This window comes from Simochromis diagramma, unplaced genomic scaffold, assembly GCF_900408965.1.
Source record: "Simochromis diagramma unplaced genomic scaffold, fSimDia1.1 OVJJ01000302.1, whole genome shotgun sequence".
In the NCBI taxonomy this organism is placed as follows: Eukaryota; Metazoa; Chordata; class Actinopteri; order Cichliformes; family Cichlidae; genus Simochromis; species Simochromis diagramma.
The window spans coordinates 3731683-3759348 of record NW_024386792.1 but is presented as its reverse complement, the minus strand read 5'-3'; the positions used below and the strand labels follow the sequence as shown (position 1 = coordinate 3759348).

The window sequence follows — 27666 nt, the reverse complement described above, 5'->3', positions numbered from 1 at the left end:
GATTTAGTCTGGATGCTCTCGCCAAAGAAGTTGGTTTGCTAAGGGGATTTTGTGTCACTTGTAAAGGAACAATTGTCAAATACATAAAAATGCAACTTAATCAACCCACTTAACCGCATGTTTAACTTAGAGTCACAGGTTTGCTGGAGTTTGTCTCTGCTAACATAGAGTAAAAAGTGGGTTACACCCTGGACAACGCCAGTTAGCTGCTAATAACAGCGCACTATGTAAATACTGAGGACTCCACCATTACTACAGCCGCCCATGCAGATAAGCTGCTGATGTCTAGACACACACACCCATACACACGCACACAATCACACTGTCCTAAAGATGTCCTGAACAAAAACTAATACATAAGAAAAAAAGTGAAATCTCTGTATGCAAAAACACAAGGCCAAAAAACAACACTGCATGGCTGTAACCTTGGTGTTCTGCATTATATAAAATATAAGAATAAAAAAAGACAGATTTGATTAATTGTAAAAAAAAAAAAAAAATGTGTGTTTGTGGACACTTAGTTTCACTTAGAGCAGTTTTTTGCCGCATAACTTATAACTCTGCCATATAAACAATAAAACGTATAAAATCAAGCTCGAAGCAGAAAAACGTGCTGTAATGCTCTGACCAATATCTTCAGGTTTCTAAGCAACCTGTGCTGCCAAATGACATTGTTTTCAGAGACAGACTTGCTTATTTCAGCAAGACAATGACAAACCACATTCTGCATGAATCACAGCAGTATCAGGCCAGAGTGGGAGAGCATTTGGCTTTCCAAGCCAATGTCTAGTAATGTATTTCTGAGACATGAATCAACAAAGCTTCAATATCCTTAAGAGCAAAACATGCTGCCACCTCACGTTTCACAGCAAGCTGTCTGAGCTAATCTGAAGTATTCCTTTTATTTTCCTTTCTGCCATCTCTGGGTAAAGATGTACTGTGAGCAAAGTACGGAAATAATACACATATTTCTAGAAACTGGCTTTTAGTTTTATTAACCTTATTTCTCTAATGAGACAAAAAAAATCTGGATTACTGTCATATTTTAGATTACTGTTTTAAGGAAAATGTGCAGTTCCAAAAGATAACGAGCTCCCAGACCCCAACAATTTGTTTTTCCTGCAGATTTAGCATAGCCAAAGTTGCACAAAAACAACATACTGCCACTGCCTCGAGGCCACAGTGTAGAAAGTTTCATGAACTTTAAAACAGACGAGTTCTCACGAACAGATTTTTTCTACGGGCTCTTTTCATCAGCCGTCATCATCATCGCCGCTTTGACAAAGCTTCCCTCCTTCTAATTAAAATAGTCTGTTAATATTATATTGATAAATTTCAGATGAAGTCAAGTGCTGGCACTAATCAGACTACAATGAAAATTTCTTCCATCCAGAGTCAAAATTTCTTTTGCTCTTGTGCTGTAACTTTTTGTTTGCGTGAGCCATATGGCCCAAATTAATAAAGCCAGGCAGTATACTGAGCCCTCTTCACTCTGTCGCTGCTTGTCACTGTAGGATTGGCCTCAAACCTATTCTCTCCCTCCCTCACTGCTTCGGTCCCTCTCTCCCAGTATCTCTCTCGCTCCCTCTCTCTCTCTCTCTCTCTGTTCTTTCTGTTTTCACGCAAGTGTCCCAGTTAAGAAATTGCTTACATCCCACTCAGTCTGGGGCTGGATTGAAATTTCCCATAGGGTATGTACCAATATGCAGAGAGCACACTTCGACAGATGCCATCAGAGAACAAGCATATGAATTACCAGGCAGCCTGCCATCTTTGAGTTCAGACAGAATGGCATTAATACCTGATTACGATCCAAACAACAACACAACAACAACATGAAAGCCAAAGCAACTGGGAGCAGGTAAAGGTTTCATCATTTATATATTAATGGATTTACTAACAAAGACTCTACCCCCCCCCCCCCACCCCTCCAAAAAAAAAAAAGTTAAAATGTCATAGAAGCTGCCAACAATCAGGGGACTTTGGAAGGGGAAAAAATAGGGGTACGAAATCAGATGCCGTCAGCAAATCACGTTCCAATAAATTAAATATTCGCCACTGCTGACCATAACTAATTCAGAAGCCATGATATATTCATGACTACAATTAAAGAAAACACGATCCCTTTAATTTCAGATGGCTGTAAATATTGGCATTACCCAATTAAGTCACATTTGACTGTAGGAAAAGTACCTGAAAATCAACCATATGTGCTGAAATTATACTTTATCTGAGGAAGCATAAAAGTTTTATTCACAAAAACTATATATATTATTGTTAAACTATATATGAATTTAACACATAGTATTAATTTGTAATTAACTTGTATTTGGTAGCAATAATATAAAATTCTGACCTCATCTTGGAAAATAGAATATTTTTTATTAGTTAAGGTTATCAGGACAAATATTTTAAAGTGACATGATGCAAACAAGAAAATATTTTGTGACGTGCTTTCTCATAATAATAAAAAACCTTTAGTGAACCCATAACTATAACACATTAGTGATTAATCACGTTTGCAAAGAGGTCATTCATCAATTAGTTTGGATGACCGGAGGTAGAAGGAAGCCTTTGTACAAACCTATGGCATGGAGAGTCACACGAGAAATTAAAATTCTCAGGAGAAAACATATTTAAACAAAAGAGACTTAGTGGATGTTCACTCAGCGCCCTTTGACACCGAAGGTCTCGGGGCCACAGCCAGTCAGTGAGTGCTTGCATATACCATGTGTGCATGTATGTGTACGTTTCATCCGGATTTCTCTTTCGTCATATAGTGTGTGCATGATCAACAATAAATGTATGATTTCTACAGCATGTTGCACACAAAACTATTCTCTACTGCTTCTTAACAGTTGCGTATATATGTGTCGCTGTAACGTAGATACAGCTTAAATTTTCCAATAGTGCCCAATAAATAAAATACCTTTGACGTAAAGTGCATTTTTTGGCTTATTTCTATGCAAAAGAAAACTTTGGAAAGTCCACAAATGCTCAGAATCAACATAAAACACAACTTTTTGTCGCCTTTTTGCCATTTAATCTATTGAGAAGACAGTTTTTCATTTTTAGCTTATATGCAGCTGGTTCTGTATCAGGAATGGCATACAACTGAGTGGTGTTTTCCTCTTTGTGCAGTTGCTGCGTCAGCTTTTTTGGTATTGCAAAACAGAGATTGCGGTGACTTCAATAGCCTTCTTCCTGCTCTCAGCTCACATCATAAACTATTTTGAAATCCATAATGGACACTGATGCACAAGCACTCTTCTCGCTTGACATCGAAATGGCTTCTTCTCCCATCTCAGGCGTCTGGTTATCTCAGATAGCACTCAGTTTGGGAATTTTGTTTATTTTTCCTCTGTTTTGGGGGTTTTTCCCCTTAAAAAGGCAAAAGAAATTTCCAGTTGATTTAATATTTGTTCATTTAGAAGTCTGGTAATGGAGCAGAACACTTGTTTAATGCTTTTCCCCTAACTTATCACTTATTCAACAGATATTATATATCTTTCACACCTTAAATAAATCGAAAGTTAAGAAAGTGTGATGTGGCTCGGCCACCCACACAGCTCGTAGTATGTTGATGTAAAGGCTGGCTGATGGTTAGCTCCCACTTCCCGTCTCCGTTTCCCACTCTTAGATGAAACAAACACAACATCACAACATGGACACTGACTTCCTCTTGCCTTCCTCCTTCCAGTCTAATCTCTGCTGCCTTTTGTGTGAGGAAACAGTTGTATGTAATGTATACAAGACATATTGCGAGTCAGAGGGGATTGAAAGTGGAGGTGGGAGGGATTTAAGGAAAGGGGCAGATTGGAGGGGCGTTGGGCTCCCAGATGCCCCTGCCCATGTGTGTGTGTGTGTGTGTGTGTGTGTGTGTGTGTGTGTGTGTGTGTGTGTGTGTGGGTGCTGCTGCGCCATGGAGATGACTGTCAGCAGGCGGTGCCTCTGAGAGAGAGGAGAGAGAAGAGAGGAGGGTGATGTTTCCAAAGGGGGCCCAGTCTGTTACCAAAGGGAGGTGGAGATTTACTATCCCACCCAGTCAAAGTGTCTCACTGGTGCTCTGACACGCACACACACACACCCACACACATACACATGTAGAGGTACACAAAACCTCAGACTCACACGACTGAGCACGCACACACTCAGACGTACTGCAAACTCTCCACAGGAAACTCTGAGCCATAATGCGAAGGCACCTCAGAGCAGACGGGTGCATTGCTCAAACCAAGTGGGATACGCTGCGGCTTTGATAGTGCGTTAATTACTCATGTGATGTGATACAGATGTCTGGGGGCTTCAGCTGAAAGTTTGCCTGACGCTTTCCAAGGGGGCCAGGCAGACATTTTAGAAGCGGTAGGTGAAAACCAAATGTATTTATTATTTATGGATAGATCAGTTTGCGTGCTGTCACAGATCCCAGCAGTGTCATGCTGATGCTAAACTGTGATGCTACTTGAAGGGCTGGCTGCTAAATAGTTCTTTGTGTACTTGGTGACAGCTGGGACTTTGAACAGGAAGAACTCTGGGCTATAAGAGTTGCCGGTACTGTGACATGATGAAAAGGGCTTCACTGTGGATGTGATAGTTTAAAACTTTCTCTCTTACTCTGATTTTGTCCAGAAAGTTTGTTGTTGTTGTTGTTGTAGGGTTGTTTTTTTCCTTTTAATAAGAAGAGGGATTCAAGTTATAAACTACTACTACTACCTCTTAGTTCTGCGGGTTTGGGTCTTCATCTGGTTTTTATTTTAACCTGGGCTCTTGCATTACTCAGCTAACTAGAAGTCAATCCAGCGTGTCTATAAAAAGCTCAGTACCACAAGTCTAAACTTTTTGAAATTAGAAACAGATGGAGAATAAAGAACATAGGAAATCAAACTCACATGAAGGGCTTGTTGTCAAAACAGCACAAGCTGACATAAAACCCCAACGTCCAGCTGCAACATTATCGATACAACCAAGTGCTGCTTCATCCAGGACTGACTGAGAGCAAAACAGATCCCCGACGTGTTCTGTTGATGCCTCATCCTCACTGTAACTACTCCTGGCATCATCCATCTGTGCCCCCTTGGCAAAACCTTTTAGAAGTCATAAAGATGTTGCTGAACTTCCTCATAGCTTTTGAAAGGGACATTAAGGCCATCAAACATTCTCGTCATCTCTGACTTCTAACATTACACTCCCGTCTTTTCAGATTTACTGTGAGATTTCTGAAAAATAACCACGTCTTTCTTGCTTTTGTTTGTTTTCTCTTCTTACCAGTGATACATTGGGACCATCTTTCTGTCAGTGATATCAAAGCGCTCAATGCGTCCCATAATGGGCTCTCCAGCTGGACATATGTTTTTGCTAATGGCCTGTATGGCAGCCAGAGGAATCTGCCAGATAAACAGAGCTGAAGCGGACCAGGACCCTCTCTCCAGCTTTCTCGTCCACTCCACCCTCCAGTCCGGTCTCTACAGCACTGTCAGTCCAAGCACGGGGCCCGGCATCCACCAGCGGACACAAGCGGTGGTATCTGGCTCTGGCAACGCAACTGCAGTAAAGAAACCACCTAATTGCACTGTAAATACCTCAATCAACGCACATTTTAAGTACATCAACACAATCATTTCCATTATAGTCTTTGTAGTCGGGATAGTAGGCAACGCCACCCTGCTGAGGATTATATACCAGCACAAATGCATGAGGAATGGACCCAACGCCCTCATTGCCAGCCTGGCCCTGGGCGACCTTATCTACATTGTCATTGATATACCCATCAATGTGTACAAGGTACAGTTTTTTTTTGCTTACTCTAAACTTATTTTCATGTCAAGGCTGCTGAGTGACACGTCTCGCTGTGAATATGATGAAATGCAGGGACAGCGGAGGCGATATGCACAGATAAAGTGGAATATTACAGGCAGACTGGAGAAGAGGAGAGAGGGGGGTGAGTGGGAAAGGGCCTGAGTGAGTGTACAAATAGATGGCAAAGCCTAATCAGTCAGGTTGTTATCGTGTTCGTGTGGCGATGAGACAAGCAGTGGTATGGCTGACATAACTAAACATAAGAATCAGGCTGTAGTCACACACATCACTGGCCTTGCGCTGACCTGAGACATTAGTCATGAACCCTTATCTGGAATTTGGGTTTTTTTTTTGTTTTGTTCTCAAATCTCACTGCTCCACAAGTGATAAATAACTTTCGTACTTATTGTACTATATAATCCAAATAAAAGTGAGGTGAAATAGGAGCATGAGAGCTTATCGGTCGGTCATGTTTGAAATCGACTGGTTTTATTCTTGTCCTTATGAGCATTATAATTATTATTATTAGTTTTACCCAAATAAGCAACTGTTAAACATGTTAAACAGTCTTTTAATGATTATCAGCATCTTTAAAAGACACTGTCACGAGAGCACAACTGCAGCTCATTTTAGTTTGGTTTGACTCGACTCTTTTGTTTACGCTGGGACCTCTTCAGAATGTGAATGACTATGTTAAATCATTACAGGCCCCCTGCCTTCGTTTGATTTCTTTCAGTAAACACTGTCATGGTTTTTTGCAATAATAAAGAATGATGGCAAAATGAAGCGATCAGTCAACCTGATCCTTTGAGCTCATTATAGGATGTGGTTTAACCAAGAAAAAAAAAAGCACCTGGTTAAAATTATCTTGGGACTTTGAGGGCAGAGTGACTTTGTAGGCTGAGCAACACATGTGCAAAGAGGAAACAACAATCCTTCTGCATGGGGGAGCAGTTTATGCATAAACAAAGAAAGAGCCACATCTACAATGTTGAAACCTCCTGTTGTCTTCCTCGGGGCAAAGACATTGTTTCCAGAAACACTGTCTTTTGTTTTGCTTTGTAAAACTTTTGTGCTGCTGAAAAACGCTTCAGTGTCCAAGCGCTTGCGTGACCCTGACTAATTTTACCAAAGGAAGAAGTAGCAGAAAACAACTGTTAGACACTAGTGATAAAAGTAGAAAGCCAATATTGAGATTTCTCCAATATTGGAAGTGGTCCCTGCAGACTGACAGTGATGTTAAGATGACTTCAAAGTAAAATCCACTAGGAAGGTCTTATATATGCAAAAGGACCCATTTGAGTCGGGAAAACGACGGTAACAGCAGGCTTGTAAAACGCACGTGAAGACAAAGAAAATTATTTACTTTTTAATGATACATCAGGGAAGTGTGAGTTTTGCTGATGTGCGTAAAGGATACGTATTAAATCGGATTTAAATCCTTTCCTTTTTTTCTATATTTTCCAGCTCCTGGCATCACGCTTCCCATTCGATGACAGCATTGTGGGCCTGTGCCTTTGTAAGTTTGTTCCCTTCCTGCAGAAAGCATCTGTGGGCATCACAGTGCTCAACCTGTGCGCCCTCAGCGTCGACAGGTCAGTGCTGTCACATTGCCACACTGCTCAGTCACATAGTAGAGAGCTGTTATATGAGGATCTGGCATTTAAAAAGCTCGCGCTGTACATCTGACATCTGTACGTGTATTTGCTTAAGTGTGAACTTCAGTTTTATTAACTAGTGAACCAGTTTTTGCTTTTTCCCCATTATTAAAAGCAGCAGCTTCCCACAGAGCTTACATTCTTTCACCCAGCCAGGTCTCTGCGCATAAACATGCACGATCATCCCCGTATGCTTTTCTTAGATGGAAAAAGCAGAAGCTGAAAACAGCAGCCAAACAACTGGAAAGAAAATTAAACAAATTCGATTTGGCCGACCAGCCGTGCCAATTAATCCATATTGTGCTCGGCACAAGAGAACATTGCTTTAGATTAGTTGCTCGCAAATATTTTTTTCTAACATAAACAGGAGATGCTGGAATTAATTTCAGCAAAATGTATGAACATTTCGATTGGATTTCAGGGTAATGGCAGGAATGCTAAGATCATCTGTTCCAGGAAACTTGCTACACTACGTCAGTACTGATTGTGCATAATCACTCAAGAGTCATCCCTTTACTTTCTTTTCTATTGCTTCACTGCAACCCCCTCAAAAAAGAGACTCTTTACTTCTTTTATGGAGTTGTATATTATATATAAGCTGCACACTTCTGATGTTAACATTAGTCTGCAGTATGTTGATTGCAAGCATATTGACAGGTTCTTTTTTTAATAGCACCTTAATAGAATTTCCTTAATGAATAATTGATGATCATGAAGTACTGAAGCTCACGGTCATCTCCTATGATCTACTATGCTCAACTTTATAGCTAAGAGGCTCACCTGGAGCACCGGGGCTCAGCTATAAGAAGACAATATTAATGACCTCTGTTATGAGAAAAGCCAGGCTGCAGCGCTGTACGGTTGTAGTTCAAGTGCAGATGCTCTCCATTTGTTTCCAGGAAATGTGTAGCATATCTTCATCTGTGTGTGTGTGTGTGTGTGTTCGTGTGTGTGTGTATTATGAAAGTGCTCGAGTCCCTTTTGTATCTTTTCAATGTTGGAGGAAGAGGAAAAGGTGGATACATTACCACTTAGTAAAATATAAATGCCACCATGTTGTTCAACAGAGATATTCAAATGTGTCATGAAAAATATATTGTTTTTGCTATAAAATCTTGATGCCCGATTTTACTAAAACATTTCGACAAGTGGTTTCCATTAATGAAACAAACAAGCAAACAAGTATTCAGTGCACGGGAAACACAAGCCAACACACAGACCCCTCTGCCAACATGGGCCAGTCTGTTTGGAGGCTTCACAAAAATATAAATATTAGATATTTAAAATAAACAATTGATCATCTCTGCTCATGAATTCTTAACATTTTGATAGTGTTTGCTGACTGAGCAGTTTGTTGTGCTTGGTGTGCTGCCATGCATAAGGAAGCTCTTGTTAGCTTTGTCAATCAGGAGAGATGAAGAAAGTGATGACTTTACTTTAATATTACATTTCTATCGCACAGCTGAACTCTTGCTGACCTGTTTTAAACATTAAACTGACACTTTATATTCGTCTTACATTATTTGTATTCTAGGGTGCTGTAAGGATAACTGCAGTAATTACAGTCATTACTGCAGTAACTTAAAATCAGCCGGTGCTTTAATCTAAGCAGCTCATTGTGTGTAACAGTTATGGCATAAATAGCCATATGCCAGGTGATAACTTTGTGTCCCGCTGTGTCACAGATACCGGGCTGTGGCATCGTGGAGCAGAGTGCAGGGCGTGGGCATCCCTCTGATCACCGTCATTGAGATCGTGTCCATCTGGGTGCTTTCACTCATCCTGGCAGTGCCGGAGGCCGTCGGTTTCGACATAATCACCTTCGACTATGCCAACAAAACCATGCGCACTTGCATGCTTAGACCCCGGAGTGCCTTCATGGAGGTGCGCTGTTACCACTTTGCCATCCCTTTAAAGAAATTGCATTTTGTGCCCAACTTTTTAGACTGCGCTAAAGCCAGGATGTGCAAAAGAATTGTTGAATTCTGTAATGTAGAGACAAAATGATCTGCTGACATGACTGCTGACATGGGACACGCACACGTGGGAGAACTACTCAGAGTGTAAGATCAGCATAATAGTTCCATCATGATCACTGCCATCATCTTAAAAGCATCGTATTGTTCGTTTGGAGTCGGTAAGTGGTTCTAATGTACAGCTGGTGCACTGGTGTGCTATTTTCATTATATATGGGCGCATGTTTTTAAAGCATCGGTGCCCCAGTAAAGCATGTTTAGACCTTAAGAAAACTAGAATACAGCCATGAATCCGCTCCAGTGAATATTAAAGGAATAGACCTGGCCGGCTTAGTCTTTCTTAGTGATTATGCCCTGTTTCACAATTTTGGACCACGTAATTGATTGCAGGCCAAGTGCAATTACACAGACCTGGGGCCTCAGGCTCAGGCCACATGTGCATACCCTTGAGGTAATCTCTCCCAGATATCAATACAGTGCTAAAGTCTGTGCCATTGTTTAATAGCAATGAAATAGGATATTTTTGAAAGACACCAAATTCTATTTTGTCCATAAAGCACAAGATACCAAAACCTGAAGTGGTTCTACGAAGAGTCCAGAAAAACTTGGTGTAATAAGGTTTGGTCTGGTTTGTAGGGTTTTGAAACAGTGCATATTTAGCATATTTTTTAGAACCACAGAAAACCAGAGGCTCTTATTATACACAGTGTAATTAGAACGGCTTGATTTCAGACTTGCTACACAGTCTGTGTACAGAGCAGCATTCACATGGACTTCATTAACACTGGAGTACAGGGGGAGGCTGGTAGTGGTGTGAGGAGAACTGCTTCGGTTACAAAAGCATAGATTCTACTATAGCATGAAGTCCAGTTTAATGATTTTCAGTTTACTTCCATAGCCCAACACCACATATGACATCTTATTTAGGATTTTTATTAATGTTAGGGCCACGTGAATAGCTGATGAAATGGAACTATAGATTATAGTGCAGAAACTGCATAAAGTCCTAAACCCCTTAAAACCTGAACCATGAAATAACCACCAGAAATCTTTCATTTTTTGATAATGGAGTGTTTGTCAAACCTTTAGACAAAAATTTGAATCTGCATATATGAGGTTTAATTTGTATCACATTTGCTACATTGTGCTTATGTACAATATTTTTGCAATTTAGTCAAAATTTGTCATGCAATTTATATGATTTTTTGAGGGTAAAAAAAAAAGTCACGCTGATGATGTAGAAGTCTCAAAAACTCACAAAAACACATGTATCAAATCTGATACACTTGGTTTTAAAGGGTTAAAAAAAAGTCTTCCATAGGAATTAAGAGGAGACTTGATTAACTGATCATCAGCAAATGTGAGCACCTCTATAAAAGCAGAAATTTCAGCAGTTTGCTGGTCTGGAGCATTCAGGTGTGTTTTAACGCCATGCCAAGGAGTACACACAGTGTCAGAGAGGCAAATTGTTGCTGCTCATTACTCTGGGAAGGCTATTTCTCAAAGAATCTCAAGTCCTTCATTCAGAGAGAAAGATTATTTAGAAGTGGAAAACGTTTAAGACAGTTTCCAGTGTTCCCAGGAGTGGTCATGCCAGCAAATTCACCCAAAGGTCAGATCATGCAAGGCTCAGAGAGGCTGCCAAAACCCCAGGAGCTACAGGCCTCCGTTAGCATGTTAAATGTTAAAGTTCACGACAGTACGATTGAGAAAAGACTGGACAAAGATGACTTGTTTGGAAAGAGAAAGGAAGTGGAGAAAGGAGAAAGTCTCTTCTCTCTAAAAAGAACACTGCAGCACAGTTTAGGTTTGCAAAGTTGCATCTGAACAAACCACAGGACATCTGGAACAATGTCCTTTGATCAAACGAGACCAAAGTGGAAAGTTTGACCATGTTTGACAATGCCATGTTTGACAAAAACCAAACACGTGATATCAGCACAAACACCTCATACCAATTGTCAGCACAATGGTGGAGTGGTGAGGACTTGGGCTTTTTTTGAAACCACAGGATCTGGGCACCTGGCAGTCATTGAGGTCAGCACTGAACTCCTCTGTATGCCAAAGTATTCTAGAGTCAAATGTCAAGCCATCTGTCGGAAAATTCAGTCATACAACAGGACAATGATCCCAAACATAGCAGAAAAAGCAATAAAAAAATAAATGCTGCGGTGGGATTTTAAGAGAACTGTGCATCAACAAATTCGCACAGACCTCAATGAACTGAAGCAACATTGTAAAGAAGAGTGAGCCAAAATTCCTCCAACGATGTGGGAGACTGATAGTCTTCCAGAAAATCATTACCTCAAGTTATTGCTGCTAACAGTAGTTCAACAGGCTATTGAATCGTGGGGGTGTTTTCACAGGACTGTATGTAATCATGTGAAAAAGTATTTTTTCACATTATTGTATGTGCAAGGATAAGCTTAAGGGGCATTAATAAATATGTATGTATGGGAAATGTGTGGAGCTCAGCGGTCTTGAGTCCCAGTAGGTCATAAACCTTCAACTCCCTAGTCTCAAACTCCCAGATCACAGTAAAACATGAATTTATTGCAGTTTTTCATAACTAACCGCGTCACTGTGTTTGTCGCTCTCTAGTTCTACAGAGATGCAAAGGACTGGTGGCTGTTTGGCTTCTACTTTTGCGTACCACTGATTTGCACAGCTATCTTCTACACTCTCATGACCTGCGAGATGCTCAACCGCAGGAATGGCAGCCTCCGGATCGCTCTCAGTGAGCACCTCAAACAGGTTCAACAACATTTCTAAATCACCTTTTCTCTCTAAATATAGTCCCAGTGTTTATTCCATTGCTTTAACATTTGACATTTCATTACCTAAACATCATCTTCAGACTACACAGTAATCTGTTGTTTCCCTCTGCAGAGGAGAGAGGTGGCCAAAGCTGTCTTTTCCCTCGTCCTCATCTTTGCCCTCTGCTGGTTCCCACTGCACCTCAGCAGGATTCTTAAGAAGATGATTTACAACCAGACAGAGAAAATGCGATGTGAGCTGCTCAAGTGAGTTTCTAGAAGAATAGACTTCTGACAAACAAGGTCTTCAAAAATCTACTGGGAAGAAGAGTATGGGAGCGCACGGGCCAATTTAACTCAGGGTGTCACTAGCTTCTTTGGAAGCTGGGCTTCCAAAAAGGTTTGAAAATTATTCCTTCAATATTTCTCCTGTTCTCTGTTTTCAGTTTCCTGTTGATCCTGGACTACTTTGGCATCAACCTTGCAACAATCAACTCCTGCATAAATCCCATTATCCTCTACTTTGTCAGCAAGAAGTTCAAAAATTGCTTCAAGGTATAGTAGGCATGGATATATACACATGTGGCATGCATGCAAAATCACTCTTTTTTAATTCCACACACCCACACTTCTTCTAATGTTTTTGGTCAGGCTGGGAAAGCAAACAACGCTTAGCTTGTGATGACTTTTGGTAACCAAAATGTAAAAGCAGCCTGATGATTTATGTACTAATTTTACTGGCCGAGGTCACGAAGGGACAGAGACTGAGATTAACCATGTTTCAAGCTTGCATGTGAAAAGAGTTGCAGGAGCAAACAAGAAATGTGATCTACACGAGTGAAAAATCCTGTCTGCAAACGCTGCCATGTTTAAATGTTCCCTTTCCTCTCTTCACATGTTCTCCAAGTCGTGTTTGTGCTGCTGGTGTTACTCCGACAATCAGCTGAACAGCACCGGACCCATGAATGGCACCAGTATTCAGTGTAAAAGTCCAGAGCCCAACAACTTCCACACTGACCGCGGTACCAGAAAGTACAGCAACTGAGTTCCCAGCTGAGGAGTGTCTTTGAAGTTTTTCTGTATCCCCATCAAGCACTTAAAATGTGACCAATACTCATATTATAATACATAAATCAAAAAAATGTACACATTCAGACAATAATCTATGTGAGGACTGCAGAAGCAAAACATGAATATGGCAGGCATGCATTAGGAACTGGAATAAAAGGGATGAAAATGGATTGGGGAACTTCAATACGCTGGTGTTTCCTGAGTCTCTCAGCAGACTAAACTTCCTCCAACAAACTCCTTCTGTTCCCACACCCACGGACAGTGACTCTAGCTTGTAAGAAGAAGGAGGAGGAAAGCAGGAGGAGGAGAACTTTTAAAGGGAAGCAGCTGAGCCTCACTATAAATTGCTCTCTATCAGGAGCCAAGTGTGCTATTCCTGTAAAGGGCAGCACCACTGGGAAGGATGCTGCAGGAAGGAAAAAGCTGACTGTTCTCCGTCAGAGGGGATGACGAGTGATGAGTCCCCTGGAGTTTGCTACTTACTGATAATGAAAAACAGGAAAGCATGCTAGTGACAGTTGTTGTACAGTATATTTGGCTCATACTTATTATTCCCTGAGCTACTACGTGGTATAAACTAGAGGATGACTTTAAAGTTTATTCGCCTGATGTTTAAGTCCCACTGCTTTTTTTGAGTTATCAAGAAAGGGGTGCACTCTGGATGTATCTGAACAAAATCACTGACAAAAACACAATTTTTTTTTTCTAGTTTCTAGTGAGAATACTGCACAGTAGACTTCACAAAAAGTCAGGTCCTCTGTTAAAGCAGCTGACACATCAGGAAACATAGGGTTGCAGGTTTTAGAGCAAACAGTTAATGTGCAACAATGTATTTTAACACACGTCATACAAATGACTAACATGCGGTAGATTAAAGAGTAACCACAAGTGTGACCATTGAAAAAAACAGATTCCTACAACACTGTGAATTTCAACATACAAATACAACAGTTTTCTTGACATCTCTGCTTTATAACCCAATGCAAATATATACTCATGTAATGACCAATTTTATAAAGTGTTAGACTGCAGTAACAATATTTTTACTCAGCCTATCTTACCTTTATAATGACATAGGTAAAGAATGTTTTGTGAGATGATAGACACTCCACATTTAGAGTTGGGTTCGCATTTTGGGAAATGTGTTTACAGTGGTCGCTCGCTATAACGCGGTTCACCTTTTGCTGTTTCACGGATTTTTGTCTGGGCAAATTTGCGTGCTTTTTGTTTGTTTGTTTGGTTGGTTGGTTGGTTGGTTGGTTGTTTTTTTTTACAGCACATTGTGTTCTGCGTCCTGTAGACTATTGTCAATCGATCTCGTGCTGTGTCTCCTGCACGGTACAGAATGCGTTCAGCTTGTCAAATTTACATAAATCTTCTATCGCTAGCAGTGTGCTGCGGATGCCTTTGGTTTCATTCTATAATACTGCACTTATTTTTCTACAAGGTTTGAAATTTGAGAGTGTTTAAACAACAGAAAAAAGTGTAAAAATGTTCATGCCTGTCTGAGAAAAGTGTATAAAGTGTGTAGTGAGGGGTTTTACAGCCTTAAAACATCTATAATAATTGTAAAAAATAAAGTTAGCTACTTTGCGGTTTTAACTTATTGCGGGTTATTTTTAGAACGTAACTCCCGCGATAAACGAGGGGCCACTGTACTTGTTTTTTCCCGTTACTGTGAAGCTACAGCCAGCACACAGTTAGCTCAGTTTAGCGTAAAGACAGGAAACAAGGGAAAACAGGGGGCCTGACTTGGTCCAAAACCAAAGGTCCACCTCCATTTTAACACATTTTGCCATTTATATAACACATCCATGTATACTTACATGCTTCACTGGTAGAACAAGACTAACTCAAAGGGGTCACAGAAAAGAACATTAAGCTAGCTAATAATACCTCTATATCTCCAAAACATATTTTGACTTCTTGTTAAATCATAGTGTCTGTTTTACTTTTATAAGTGGTATCGAAAGAAAATAAGAGGTGTGGCTACACTGGCTTCAGATGTTTTCAAAAGCATTTTTACTGAAGCTAACGACTGAAAAATAAACTGAATCATGTATCAAGTTTAGCCATGTTAGCCTGTATGTAATAGCTAATTATGTAAAGAACATTCTTGTTCAAATCAGGACTGTTTCTCAACTGTGTGCAGTTATTTCCTAGATGAACTAACCTAACCTAGAGCTTAGAGGCTACGAGCCCATTGCTTTATGGGCTTACTCACAATGGGCCTCTAGTGGACAACCAAAGCTCTTGTTGCATGTGTAAGCCTTTTTGTATATTTTCCAATCATGTGTCAAGAAACAGAAATCCTAGCCCCCACTGCTGATCACCTCACTGATCCCACTGCCGATCACTGGTGCCAAAGCTGAGATTAGTTTGCAAAATTCCATTCATATTCCCAGAAATCCGAATCGCTGCTAGTTTCTTCCTGTGTTTACATCCGTTACATTTACAAACTGATGGCTTAAGCTTTGTACTGTATCTCTTTTCAACTCAACCATGCCAGAAGAGTGAAGAGGAGCATTTCCCAAAATGATGATCAAGTACTGTATGTGGAACCCGTGTCCCACCACAAAACAACTATAATGCCTTATTCTATTTGATGTGTGAACACCATTGATCTAGAAGGACCCAAAGACTGAGCAATAAGATGTAAACTCTCTGCCGTCTTACTCACGGGTTAGTATGCAATGCAACAGAAGTCACAAACAAGTGTTGCAGCTGGTAGGCTCCCCATTATGTGAATATCAACATAATATTTTTTTTCTGTCATGGAGCCACCAGTAAGATGGCAGCGATATGCTAAGGACCCAATTTCATTCGGGGTCAACCTTCAGGATCAATAAAGTTTTATTAAATTGAATTTGAAGTGAAGGAGACAGGACAGAATAGCACCTTTCTGATGTTCTACATCTATGAGAGATACCCGTAAACCTGTGTGACTTTGAATGTGCACTATCGTGTGTGTGAGTGTGTGCTGTGTCTGCAAATACTAGCACGTCTTTAGTTGGAGTGTTTTGCACACTTATGTATAGATCAGTTTATATCTGTACGGTGTTATTTTACCACTACTCAAAAGCTATTCATAATAATCTGTAGAAAAATGGATTTCGTATATGTTTGTTGTCACTGATTTAACGTGTTAACCTCATGTTAATGCTGCTGCTTATACCAATAAATCAATTTCCATCGTAGGAAACAAGGACGTTTACTCAGCCATTGTGTTGCTCTAAGAAGTCAAGGTCCCCCCTCCCCTCCTGTTTCTCATCTGCAACTGTGAGAAAGAGGCGTCTGGGAGTGATTTGAAACACACTGACCTGCTTGGCACTCAAGCCCTAAGGGTTGCGAATGTCAGGAGAGAGGATGTGGAACGGCTTGGATGGTGGGAATGTGATACTTATAATTCACTCTCTCAGAGGGTAGGGCAGAGGACTGAAAAGTTTGACCATTAGCGGCATAGTTTGCATAGTTGTGCAGTCCTCGTTTTAGTCTGTCTTTAGCATGGCTTTAATTGTCTAAATGCATCTAAGCACTGCTTCCCTAAATCTGTATTTTTTTTGACAATTTGGCTGTGAGCAAATGTGTCAATAACCCAAGATTACACTCCATCACACTCAACAGCAGACAGTTACCAGAACTGTGTAGCTCTATATACAAAGTCAAAATCATCCAAGACCAACAGGCCATTGTAGCAGTCACGGTTTATCAGACATTGGTCTGGTTTATGTTTCAGCTATTGGCGATAAATCTCAGCCTGGTCATGAACTTTATGACATAGTTTCATATTCCTTGCATTATATCACAACTGGTTTCCCGTAACTCGGAAGAAATTCCTCAAAACTGCAGTCACTAAAATGTCATATGTTACAGTTCAATGAAGTGGAGACAAAAATAAATAAATAAATAAAGAATAAGCCAGGAGAGAATTTGGTGGGAATCTTGTCTTCTGCCAGCAGTGAATTAAATAAAGCCTGAAAACAAATAGAGGATCTGAAAGATCCAGAGTGCTTTCCAAGCAGAGCTTAACTCTGATTTGGTGGATACAGTAAAAATATGTTAAAAACTAGTCGATGTTCAAGGCAAATATATGTGATGGCTACGTGTTATCAAGACCCTTTCATATAATCTAAAGAAATTCCTATTTTTGAAAGATTTTTTCTTAGACAGGATGACACAAACAATATCATTTTCTTTTAATTTGGAAAGACCCAAGAGTTTTAGTGTCAAGTCTGTGAAGCAGTCATATCCTAGTCATGGTAGAAAGAAATGCACATGCTCTTTCAGTCCTAAGGTTTTACAGATCACAAAATAACTTTTTAAAATCTGGTCATTGGCAGGTGTTAAACTTAAGTAAATAATACCTCACATGAACTTCAAAACACAGCTTTACACCCTGTCATTGTGTCATTAACAAAAATAAACCGAAATGCAATCAATGTGTGAAAACGAAAATCCAGGAACACCGTTTGTATCAATAATTATTGTCTTCATCAGTCTCTCACATTCTTGTGGTCTTCTTTACAACATCAGTTCATTAAATTTTGCAGGCTTTCATTTATGCACAGCTCTCTAAAGGTCCCACCACAGCACTAGAATCCGGCTTTGGTTTTGACTCAGCCATTGCAACTTGATCCTTTTTCTTTTTCATGTCGATTTTCTGCTGTGCTTGGGATCATTGTCTTGTTACACGACCAAATTTGGCCCAAGCTTAAGCTGTCAAACAGACTTTACATTTGACTTTAGACTACTTTGGTATACAGAGGCGTTCAGTCATCAGTGACTGCACAGTACTCAGGTTCCATGGATGCAAACCAAGTCCAAATAATCACCACTCCCCCACCATGCTTGACAGCTGGTATGAGGTGTTTGTGCTGATATGTTATGTTTGATTTTTGCCAAACACAGTGTTGTCAAACATTTCCAAACAGCTCCACTCTGGTCTTGTTTGTCCAAAACCTAAGTCTTTTTTTTAATTCTACTGTTATGAACTTTAACATTCAACATGCTAACTGAGGCCTATAGAGTCTGAGATTTAGCTTCTTTTTATCTTTGCTTTGACCTTGAGTTGAATTTCCTGGGACATTCACTCCTGGGAAGAACTGCGTTGAATATTTTCCATTTGTGAATAATCTTTCTCTCTGTAGAGTGATGGACTTCAAATCATTTGGAAATGGCCTTTTAACCCTTCCCAGATTCATGGGCAGCAACAATTGGTTCTTTGAGATCATTGCTGATATTTTTCATCCTTGGCCTTGTGTTAACACACACACACACCTAAAAGACTTCAGGCTAGAAAACTGGCAAAACATCTGCTGATCATATGTACTCACACACATTTGATTATCAATCATTATGATTATCAGCACCTGCCTGCTACTTAGCCTCTTAATTCCTATGGAAGCAGTAAGGTTGTATTTAGTTTTTCATACACAATTCACATTTTGGCTCATTTTTTTTTTTTTAAATAAATCATAAAATGGTGTCATATCATCTTTTGCTGTTCATCTCAGGTTTTCCTAATTTAAAGATCTGCTAAGAATCAGATTATTGTTTTTATATCCTGACACGACAACTTTAGAATTGGAACAAGGCGTACTTCCTTTTTACCATTACTGTGTCCTAATCTGTTTCTTATATTAACATATGGATATTTTTAAAATATGTTTTACAATATGCGTGATTAATAAATTTTTTTTAAAATTATATATATAGTTGCTTTTATTGGTTCTATTGATAATATTTTCTTAATAAAAAATAAGAAGAGGAATTAGTTACTTTCACAGATATTTATTTTATCATTTTATTTATTTATTGGCTTATGGGATCTATTTACGGTAAGTGAAATCTGTTTTAAAATAACTTTAACTACAAGATCCAACAATAACTACATCCAATGTAAGACTCCAAACATAAGCTGACTGGTTGTATTAGAACAGAGTTTCTTAAAGCTTGAGACCAAGGTTGGATTACTAAACAAGCAAACAACTCCAGAAGAGCAATGTTGAATTATAAGTTGAATTTATTTTCATAAAAATCAATCAAAAATGCAAACAAATAAAAATACAGAGAACTCACAGCAATGTAGTACATGGAAATGAATAAAAATTAACTTGTTTTTGGTCATGTAGGAACACACACACAGACACACACAGATAGATAGATAGATAGATAGATAGATAGATAGATAGATAGATAGATAGATAGATAGATAGATAGATAGATAGATAGATAGATAGATAGATAGATGTTGTGTGACTTGAAAGAACGTGTTTGATTCCCTCCTCTCTGTGTTTCTGTTCCTGAACAATAATATAAGTGGTGAGAGTGAGAGTGAGTCTAAACATTTCCTGACACAAAGGCCTTTGGCAGACATATTAAGATAAATAAGTAATTGTTGAACTGCTGCAGTCTTACGTATTTCTTTGACAAAGGAGGTGCACTTTGGCTGATGCATCAGCAACCAGACAGTATGTCTCCTTCTTTCTGTATTGATTATTATTATTATCATTCCGCAGACCCATCAATTCTGTTCATCTCATTTGCCATTTATACCGTACGAGATACTGCACTTATGGCTGCAATTCACTTTGACTTGATGGACGCCACATCCTTTATGCTAAAGTATGTTTTTGTGTTCGATCGAACACGGCATATGTTTATCTACCCTGCCCTTACATGGCGCTACCCTGTATGCCACTTTGCATGGCAGTCCCTCCAAGCTACCCACTATGGCACTCGCATGCGCTACTTGTGGTAAAGACTATTTCTAATTCATAAAAGCCAAAAGGATCGATACAAAATTCATGAACAATCTGTCCTCCAACAGCCAGTGATTTCTGTGACTGTGGGGCAGTGTAGACATGGTGCGACAGAAAGGAAAGTTCTGCCTCCCCTCATTTTTACAGAGAAACACACTCATACGTCTGCACATACAAATACAAACAAAGAAGACAGGATAAAAAGAAAAGAGCTCCTTTTAAACTTTTATTATTTAAAGAAAGTAATACCCATAAAGCAACTTCCACTTGGTTTTGAAAGTAAATGGAATAAACAAGAGACAATAAATAATCCCAATTTAAAGCTTCGTTTAGTCCTCTGATGTGTTGTAGTCCTGCCCAAATATAGACAGTGCATTTCTATGAATTTAGATAGAAATGGTTTAAAATAGGAACAGAAATAAACCAATAGTTTTGTTCTTAGTGTTGCTCTGGATCCTTTCTGCACAGCCTCATTTGGGAGTCAAACAAAATAAACTCTTTACTGTTCTACATACAGGCCTCTGTATCCAGTGGAAATGGGAATAAATCCCATTTGCCATTTCACTGACACCAATAACCCAAACGTTTCTTAAATAGACCAGACAAATATGTGAAAAAAATGCCACATATACTCAAGCTCTGTATGTCCTAAAAGTGACATATTTACTATCTCAGCATCAATGTTTTGAATCTGTTTCACGTCTGATACCCTACATATAGCAAATGAGCCGGGATCCTGATAATTGTTAATTCACATTGCCATCTGCTGGCGAAAGCACACATCATACGGCCATGAAGCTATAGCTCAACCAAACTATCCACGATTCCACCAATCAGGTTGAAGAGTTTAGGTGGAGCTCTTAGTTGAAGCAAAAAACAGGAAGTTCACACAACAATAACAGCAGTTTGGAAACTTTTTTAATCTCTAAACCTCTCCCGGCTGTAACTTTTTATATTTATATTTTTTTTAACAATTCTCTTGATTTAGTGTGAATTATAATTTAATGATTTGTGGAGCCTGGTGTCCTGGCAGTATGGAACTATTCCAGCACCGTTTGTTTACATGGTGAATCAGCTGACAAGCTAATGTTAGCAGCCTAGCTTTTAAAATTGGAGTCATATGAGCTGGTTGTTATCAAGTAGCTTTGTCCTCATGAATGAATCGCTACGTTAGAGAAAGAGTCGACATACGCTTACACATTAGTAAAGGATTGTTTTAGAGTCGCGGTTAACCGATAGGAGGGTAACAGTATGCTAAGCTAACGTAAAGTGCGCAAAGTGTTGAAGACGTTGGTTCAGGTCTTTAGTAAAAGAAAGGGGTGCCCTGCAGTGTCTCTGTGAAAGATGCCGTGTTCCTGTGGGAACTGGAGAAGATGGATCCGGCCATTGGTCGTTGTGTTGTACATCTTGTTGCTCTTAGTGGTCCTGCCGTTGTGCATCTGGGAACTGCAGAAGTCAAAGGTTAGTGCAGTTTTGCTCATGCTTCTTTCTGGGGAGATCTGTTGGTTTAACACAGAGATAACACTGGTTCTCAAATACTGCACTTGAATACAGTTGTGAGTTGTTACAGTACTTATGTGGCGTTGTGTTATTTTGAGTACAACTGTGTATAAAGACAAACATGTTCACCATCAACTGGCTACTTGTTATCATGTACATTAGCAGCCGGTGAGCTCTTCATTATTAAGCACTTATTAATGCATTTGCAAACCTACCAGTTTGTGCAGTAATAGCACAGTGCTGTGAAAAAGTATGTCCCACCTTCATGTTTACATCCCCACGTACGTGTTTCAGGTCGTCAAACAAATTTTAATATTAGACAAAGTTAAACCAAGTAAATACCAAATGCAGTTTTTCAGTGATAATTTAATTTATTAAGGGCAAAACTATCCAGATCGATCTGGCACACTGTGAAACAGTAACTTTCTCCCCTTTGTTAAATCTTGAATTAACTGTGATTAACCCCATTTTTTTTTTTTTTTTTTTTTTTTTTGGAACGCTGAGTTCAATTTAACCGACCTGTTAAATCAAGAAATCACATAAATTACACCTATCAGCGTAGCAGGCTAAAAATCTCACCTTTTAGCCTGCTACATAGCATCATAGCTCGATCTAAAGAAACTCAAAACAGCTGAGGATAATTATCCAAAAATAGAGAATCCTTGGAGCCGTAGTGAACGTCCCCAAGAGTTTTCAGCCCACTAAAATAAGAGTGCATTGACATTAAAACAATTCAGCAAAGAAAAGGTTCGCCCAAAATTCCTGCACAGCGATGTGAAAGATTTATTGCCAGTTATCACAAATGCTTCACTGCAGTTCTTACTGCCAAGGGTGTCACAACCAGTTATTTGCTTTGGGGAGCAATTACATTTTCACGTAGAGCCAGGTAGGTTTGGATAACTTTTTTCCCCCTGAATTAAAGAGCTTGTCGTTTAAAAACTGCTTTTTTTATTTACTCAGAATATCTTTATCCAGTATGGAAATTTGCTTGATGATCTGAATCATGTAAGTGTGGCAAACATGCAAAAAAAACAAAAAAAACAGGAAGGGGGCAAATACTTTTTCATAGGAATCTATATTAAGGATGTTGAGGGAGTAATGCTAAACGCTAAATAAGGTATTATTATATAGGTTTTATAACTGTTAAGATTGCTGATGTTTTACATATTAACAAGAAACTAGTCAATGACAGACTTTGAAGTCTTGTTTTATTTTTTCAAAAGTCATAAAATCTGCTAGAGTAATATAGATAACCTTTTTTATTTTTTTTTTAAATAACTACCATCTTCATTGTTCTTCTGGTGTGTTTAACTAAAACAGTCTTTCCTTAATTGTACTTTCTTTAAAAACTATCTTTATCCAAGTCATCACACTGCACTGCAATTTAGTTAAACACGTCCTCTTTATATGGGACTTGAAATTAAGTGTTTTTACATGGTTGTAATGTTTCTGTACTTCAGAATCTGAATACTGCTTTCACCATTGACTTTATATCAAATGATACCCTCCAAGACTCCAATGGCTAAATGACTTAAATGTTGTTGACTGTTCCTTTCCATGTCCCGGCAGGTTGGCACTCATAACAAAGCATGGTTCATCGCTGGGATTTTTGTCTTCATGACCATACCCATATCATTATGGGGCATCCTCCAGCATTTAGTGCATTATACTCAGCCAGAGCTTCAAAAACCTATCATCAGGTAAAGATCTTAACAGTCATTTTAGCCACAAATAGGAGCCCAGAACAGATGTTTAACGCTTTTGTGTTTTCTATTTAAAGGATATTGTGGATGGTTCCAATCTACAGCTTGGATAGTGTGAGTTATGTATTTTTTTTAATGAAAGCCATCGCACACCGGTTTATGAGTTTATATATCCTCATAGCTTTTCCTGTTATTGTTCCCTTTTCATCTTTTTTTGTTTCCAGTGGATTGCACTGAAATACCCCAGTATAGCAATATATTTTGACACATGCAGGGAGTGCTACGAGGCGTATGTCATTTACAACTTCATGACGTTCTTGCTTAACTACCTGGAAAACCAGTACCCCAACCTGGTGTTGATGCTGGAGGTTCAGGAGCAGCAGAAACACCTGCCTCCTCTCTGCTGCTGCCCACCGTGGCCAATGGGAGAGTGAGTTCCCTTTAAACTTTTTCCTCTTATGTCAAACTGTAGCTGTCAGCAGGTTAAATTCACTGACCCAGAGTTTAGCTGCGCTCAAGTGTTGGTCATACCTTTGCTGTAAAAACGATATTAGTTAAACATTACCATCTGTTTATACTTTGACCCAAAAATGTTAGTTTTATGGACAACCTACTGACGTTTTACTGGAATTATTGGCCATAGTCATGTTTCCTTACTGTCTCAATGAAATGGCCACAATTTAGAGATTTAATCTGCATCGGTCTTCTTGCACAATGTTTTCTCTTTCGATGTATTTTCATTTCAGAGAGGTTTTGTAAATTTTAACGGATGAATGAAATGAAACAGGTTCATCTTAATGTACTAAACTCTTGGAGCTCAAATCTTTTTTTTTTCCTCAAAGCAAACACGTCAGTGAAAGTCACAAGCTTCAAATTAGCCTCAGTCACACAACATCTGTAATTGATAATTGGTCAAGTGTGCTGTTAATTTAGCCCAGATTTATTCGGGTGACCTTTGTATATAAGAGACTGGTGTAGATGTATAAAAAGAAGTACTAATGGCCAGCATCAGCAACCTCATTGTTTAAATAGGAATACAAATACAATGTGGCTAAAATGGGCCATAACTTAGTTTGTGTTGAGGGCGACACAAACTAAGTTCAGTGTTAACTGTTATCATCAAGCCGGTCTCGGGCTTCTGCCCAAGTGATCCTGAGATACTTCTGCTCACCAGTCTTGGGCTTTTGCTTGGAATTTCAGACCAATTCACTTCTAATTCAGATGATCAAATTCCTCTGCAGGGTTCTGCTGCTGAGATGTAAGCTGGGAGTGTTGCAGTACACAGTAGTAAGACCTGTCACCACAATCATTGCTTTGTGAGTACCCTCTGGTTGTTACTTGCTTTATTCTTTAACTGTAGTCACATTTTGTTTGGTGTCTGTTGATCTCAGCTGTGTGTTTCTCTTCCTTTCTAGAATCTGTCAGCTGTGTCGAGTGTACGATGAAGGCAACTTCAGTTTCAAAAACGCCTGGACATACCTGGTGATCTTCAACAATATGTCACAGCTGGTAATGGTGGATCTAAATCCTGTTAAAAGTTGGACTAAAAATTGTTACAAGCATTCCCTTCCTTCATTCCCATTCCTTTCTATGTCTTCTTTTGATCTAGTTTGCCATGTACTGCCTGGTGCTCTTCTACAAGGCTTTGAGAGAGGAGCTGAATCCAATCAAACCAGTCGGCAAATTCCTGTGTGTGAAAATGGTGGTGTTCGTCTCTTTCTGGTAAATCTCAGTGTGTTAAAACTTCATGACATGACCCAAATATTTCTGAAAAAGTCATTTAAAACAAGGCTAATGAAACTGTGATTGCTGTAAATCGTTATAGGCAAGCTGTGGTCATTGCTTTGCTGGTTAAAGTGGGCATTATCTCAGAGAAGCGCACATGGGACTGGCAAAGTGTGGAAGCTGTAGCTACTGGCTTACAGGTACGTGAGTATAGTTTAAACATTCTGACCAAGGTCAACAGAACTAATATATCCTATGGGACCTAATAGTGCAACACAATGAAGCTGTCCACTTTTTTTTCTTTAGGATTTCATCATATGTGTGGAGATGTTTCTCGCAGCCATTGCCCATCACTTTAGCTTCACCTACAAACCTTACGTGCAAGAGGCCGAAGAGGTGTCTTGTTTTGACTCTTTCATGGCAATGTGGGACATCTCCGATGTCAGAGCAGATATTTCTGAACAAGTCCGCAATGTTGGTACGTGTTCCTGCTGTACTATAAGTGCTATAGTACCATAAGCTAGTTGGTATCGTTGATTATTTAAGCTATTTTTCCGACTGTTTGTATGGTTTTGTGACTGCAATGCTAGAGTTGAGATCAAAAATGAGGAGCCAGTTCAACAATAAATATTGTCTGCAAGATGATTGCTCGTTACTTATGTATAACTACTCGTTACTTATGTATAACAGGCTATACTGAGAAGGGAGTGCCTCAGCAGCGATTTTTAAACACAATTTAAAATGTGTAGTTAGAACAACATTCAGAATTTAAAAGATTGTGGAAAAGGTGCATGTTGGAGCCGGTACTTGCTTGGCTTCTTTATTTTAGGTTCCCTTTACTCAGTAGTCACTGATTGTACTAAGTCCTGTGCAGTTTTCTGACTGTACAAAATGGTAATGGCAATGACCACGTGATGGTTGTGATCCCATCCAAGCAAAACAGAAAAAACTCAGAGCAAAAACACCTACCAAAACCATCTGTACTGTAGATGTACCTGTAATAATCTAGAACTGACTACTACACACTGCTACATGAATAGTATTGTTACTGGTGTGAGCCATCATAACATGATCTTTACTGCATCCTCTCTAAAAATATTTAATAGTTTCTCTTTGTCCACATTTGCAGGAAGAACAGTTATGGGTCGTCCGAGAAAGTCCTACTTCAATGAGGCGCAAAGTGATGGTGAGCGATCCGGCCTGCTCTCTTCTGCGTCTCAAGATGCCATCACCGAAGCAGCTTGTAATCCAGTTTCTCCTAAGGGTCACTATCAGGGCCTGGGCAGAACCCCCGCTCCACACTCTTTGTCAGCACCCGCTGGGCTCGGCTCAGCCCTGTGGGAGGAAGGGTGTGAGGCTCGACCTGAAGAAACCCAGGATGAAGAAACTACCAACCAAACCAAAGACCCGACAGAGGCAGATCTCATTGTGATCACCTAGCTTAGGTGTCGCAAACAAACTCTGCCAGACATGGTTGGGCAGGGCCCAATTATAGCCTTGCCACATTTTTTCAAACGTCACTGATGCAAACAAGACAAACTCATTTAAAAGGGCACAATGACCATGTAGTAGTCAAAGTCCACTTCCAGTGACAGCTTCAAGAATGTTTGGTGATTTAATGGCACTAAAAGACTAGTAAGCAACGTCATTTTGCTGTTTTATGTTTTATTAGAGAGTAGGCTAAGCTAGAATTGGTTTTACACAGGAAAGACACAAGATCAGACAAAACATGGCTCTCACCGAAGAATAAGTGAAATATGGAGAAATGTTTTCCAAAAATGAAACTATACAATTTTACGTGTCATTCATGCCGTAATCTCAGATGTGACAAAGAGGGAAATATGCAACCTTTTAAATTAAATATCATGCTTTTACTGGTTTTTGAAAAACTGAAAACCTGCACTACTATAACTACAGATATCTGCAGTCGTTTCGTTCTAACTAGTCGATTCCGAGGGGAGAAAAGAGCAACACGATCTTGTACCACAGTTAACTGTGGTACAATGATGTGTACATCACTAGAGGGGTCATAACTGACAATATCACACAGTATCAGTATAAATGTAGTATACTCCATTTCAGAAGAGTACGAATATATACAATTAAACAATCCTAGTATTATTAAAATCACAATTCAGTTTTAAAAAGTACAATCAGCACCTTCTGGTTGGCTCTTATCTATGCTTTAATGCGTACAGCTTACTCGACAGTTAATAAAATCCGCTAGTCTTCGCAGATGCCTTGTTCTGTGTGCTGTGTAACTAGTCTGTTTACACATCCATGTAGAATGTGTTTTATTTTATTTTTCAATCTGGGATCATTTATTATTTGGTGAGATGTTTTCTGTCTCTTATAAACTGAAATAATTTTGCACCTGTTGCACTAAAGCCATTTGTTTTTCCATAGGTTTTTAAAGGATCCTTCTTTGTGAAGTCACAGATTTGTTCAGGGATATTGCCATCGTTAATGTACAGTTTTGGGATATCAGTGTGTGGCACAGCGAGGGGTAACTGGCATCATGCCTGACTCTGGTATGTCGCACTGCCTTATGGGATTTTCTTTTTCTTTTAAAATATGACTGACGCAATTGCATCAGATCCGTCGTTCTACATTTTGATTTAATTCCATCTCAGATATCCTCAATAAATCAAATGAAATATGACTTCGTTTTTCTTGCCTTTATTATAAAAATGCAACATTTATGGGTCAAGTGAATGATG

General features: G+C 39.3%; 2 protein-coding genes across 2 annotated transcripts; both read left to right on the top strand.

Annotated features, from left to right (window-relative positions):
* Nucleotides 1–4061: 4061 nt before the first annotated feature.
* On the top strand, nt 4062–16462 carry ednraa (endothelin receptor type Aa). Its single transcript, XM_040023866.1, has 8 exons — nt 4062–4362; nt 5269–5781; nt 7264–7391; nt 9140–9338; nt 12032–12184; nt 12320–12453; nt 12633–12741; nt 13094–16462. The coding sequence occupies exons 2-8, from the start codon at nt 5314–5316 to the stop codon at nt 13229–13231; spliced, it is 1329 nt and encodes a 442-aa protein (XP_039879800.1). The 5' UTR covers nt 4062–4362; nt 5269–5313; the 3' UTR covers nt 13232–16462.
* Nucleotides 16463–20875: 4413 nt separating this feature from the next.
* Nucleotides 20876–27608, top strand: tmem184c (transmembrane protein 184C). Its single transcript, XM_040023864.1, has 10 exons — nt 20876–21479; nt 23088–23218; nt 23299–23335; nt 23446–23651; nt 24463–24537; nt 24637–24730; nt 24831–24943; nt 25047–25146; nt 25253–25424; nt 26076–27608. The coding sequence occupies exons 1-10, from the start codon at nt 21363–21365 to the stop codon at nt 26384–26386; spliced, it is 1356 nt and encodes a 451-aa protein (XP_039879798.1). The 5' UTR covers nt 20876–21362; the 3' UTR covers nt 26387–27608.
* Nucleotides 27609–27666: the final 58 nt, after the last annotated feature.

Coding starts and splice junctions, on each gene's coding strand:
- ednraa (XM_040023866.1), top strand. CDS start 5,314: ATGCGTCCCATAATGGGCTCTCCAGCTGGACATATGTTTTTGCTAATG. Junction 7,392..9,139: donor TGCGCCCTCAGCGTCGACAG/GTCAGTGCTGTC, acceptor GCTGTGTCACAG/ATACCGGGCTGTGGCATCGT. Junction 9,339..12,031: donor CCCGGAGTGCCTTCATGGAG/GTGCGCTGTTAC, acceptor GTCGCTCTCTAG/TTCTACAGAGATGCAAAGGA.
- tmem184c (XM_040023864.1), top strand. CDS start 21,363: ATGCCGTGTTCCTGTGGGAACTGGAGAAGATGGATCCGGCCATTGGTC. Junction 25,147..25,252: donor CTGTAGCTACTGGCTTACAG/GTACGTGAGTAT, acceptor TTTTTTCTTTAG/GATTTCATCATATGTGTGGA. Junction 25,425..26,075: donor TGAACAAGTCCGCAATGTTG/GTACGTGTTCCT, acceptor CCACATTTGCAG/GAAGAACAGTTATGGGTCGT.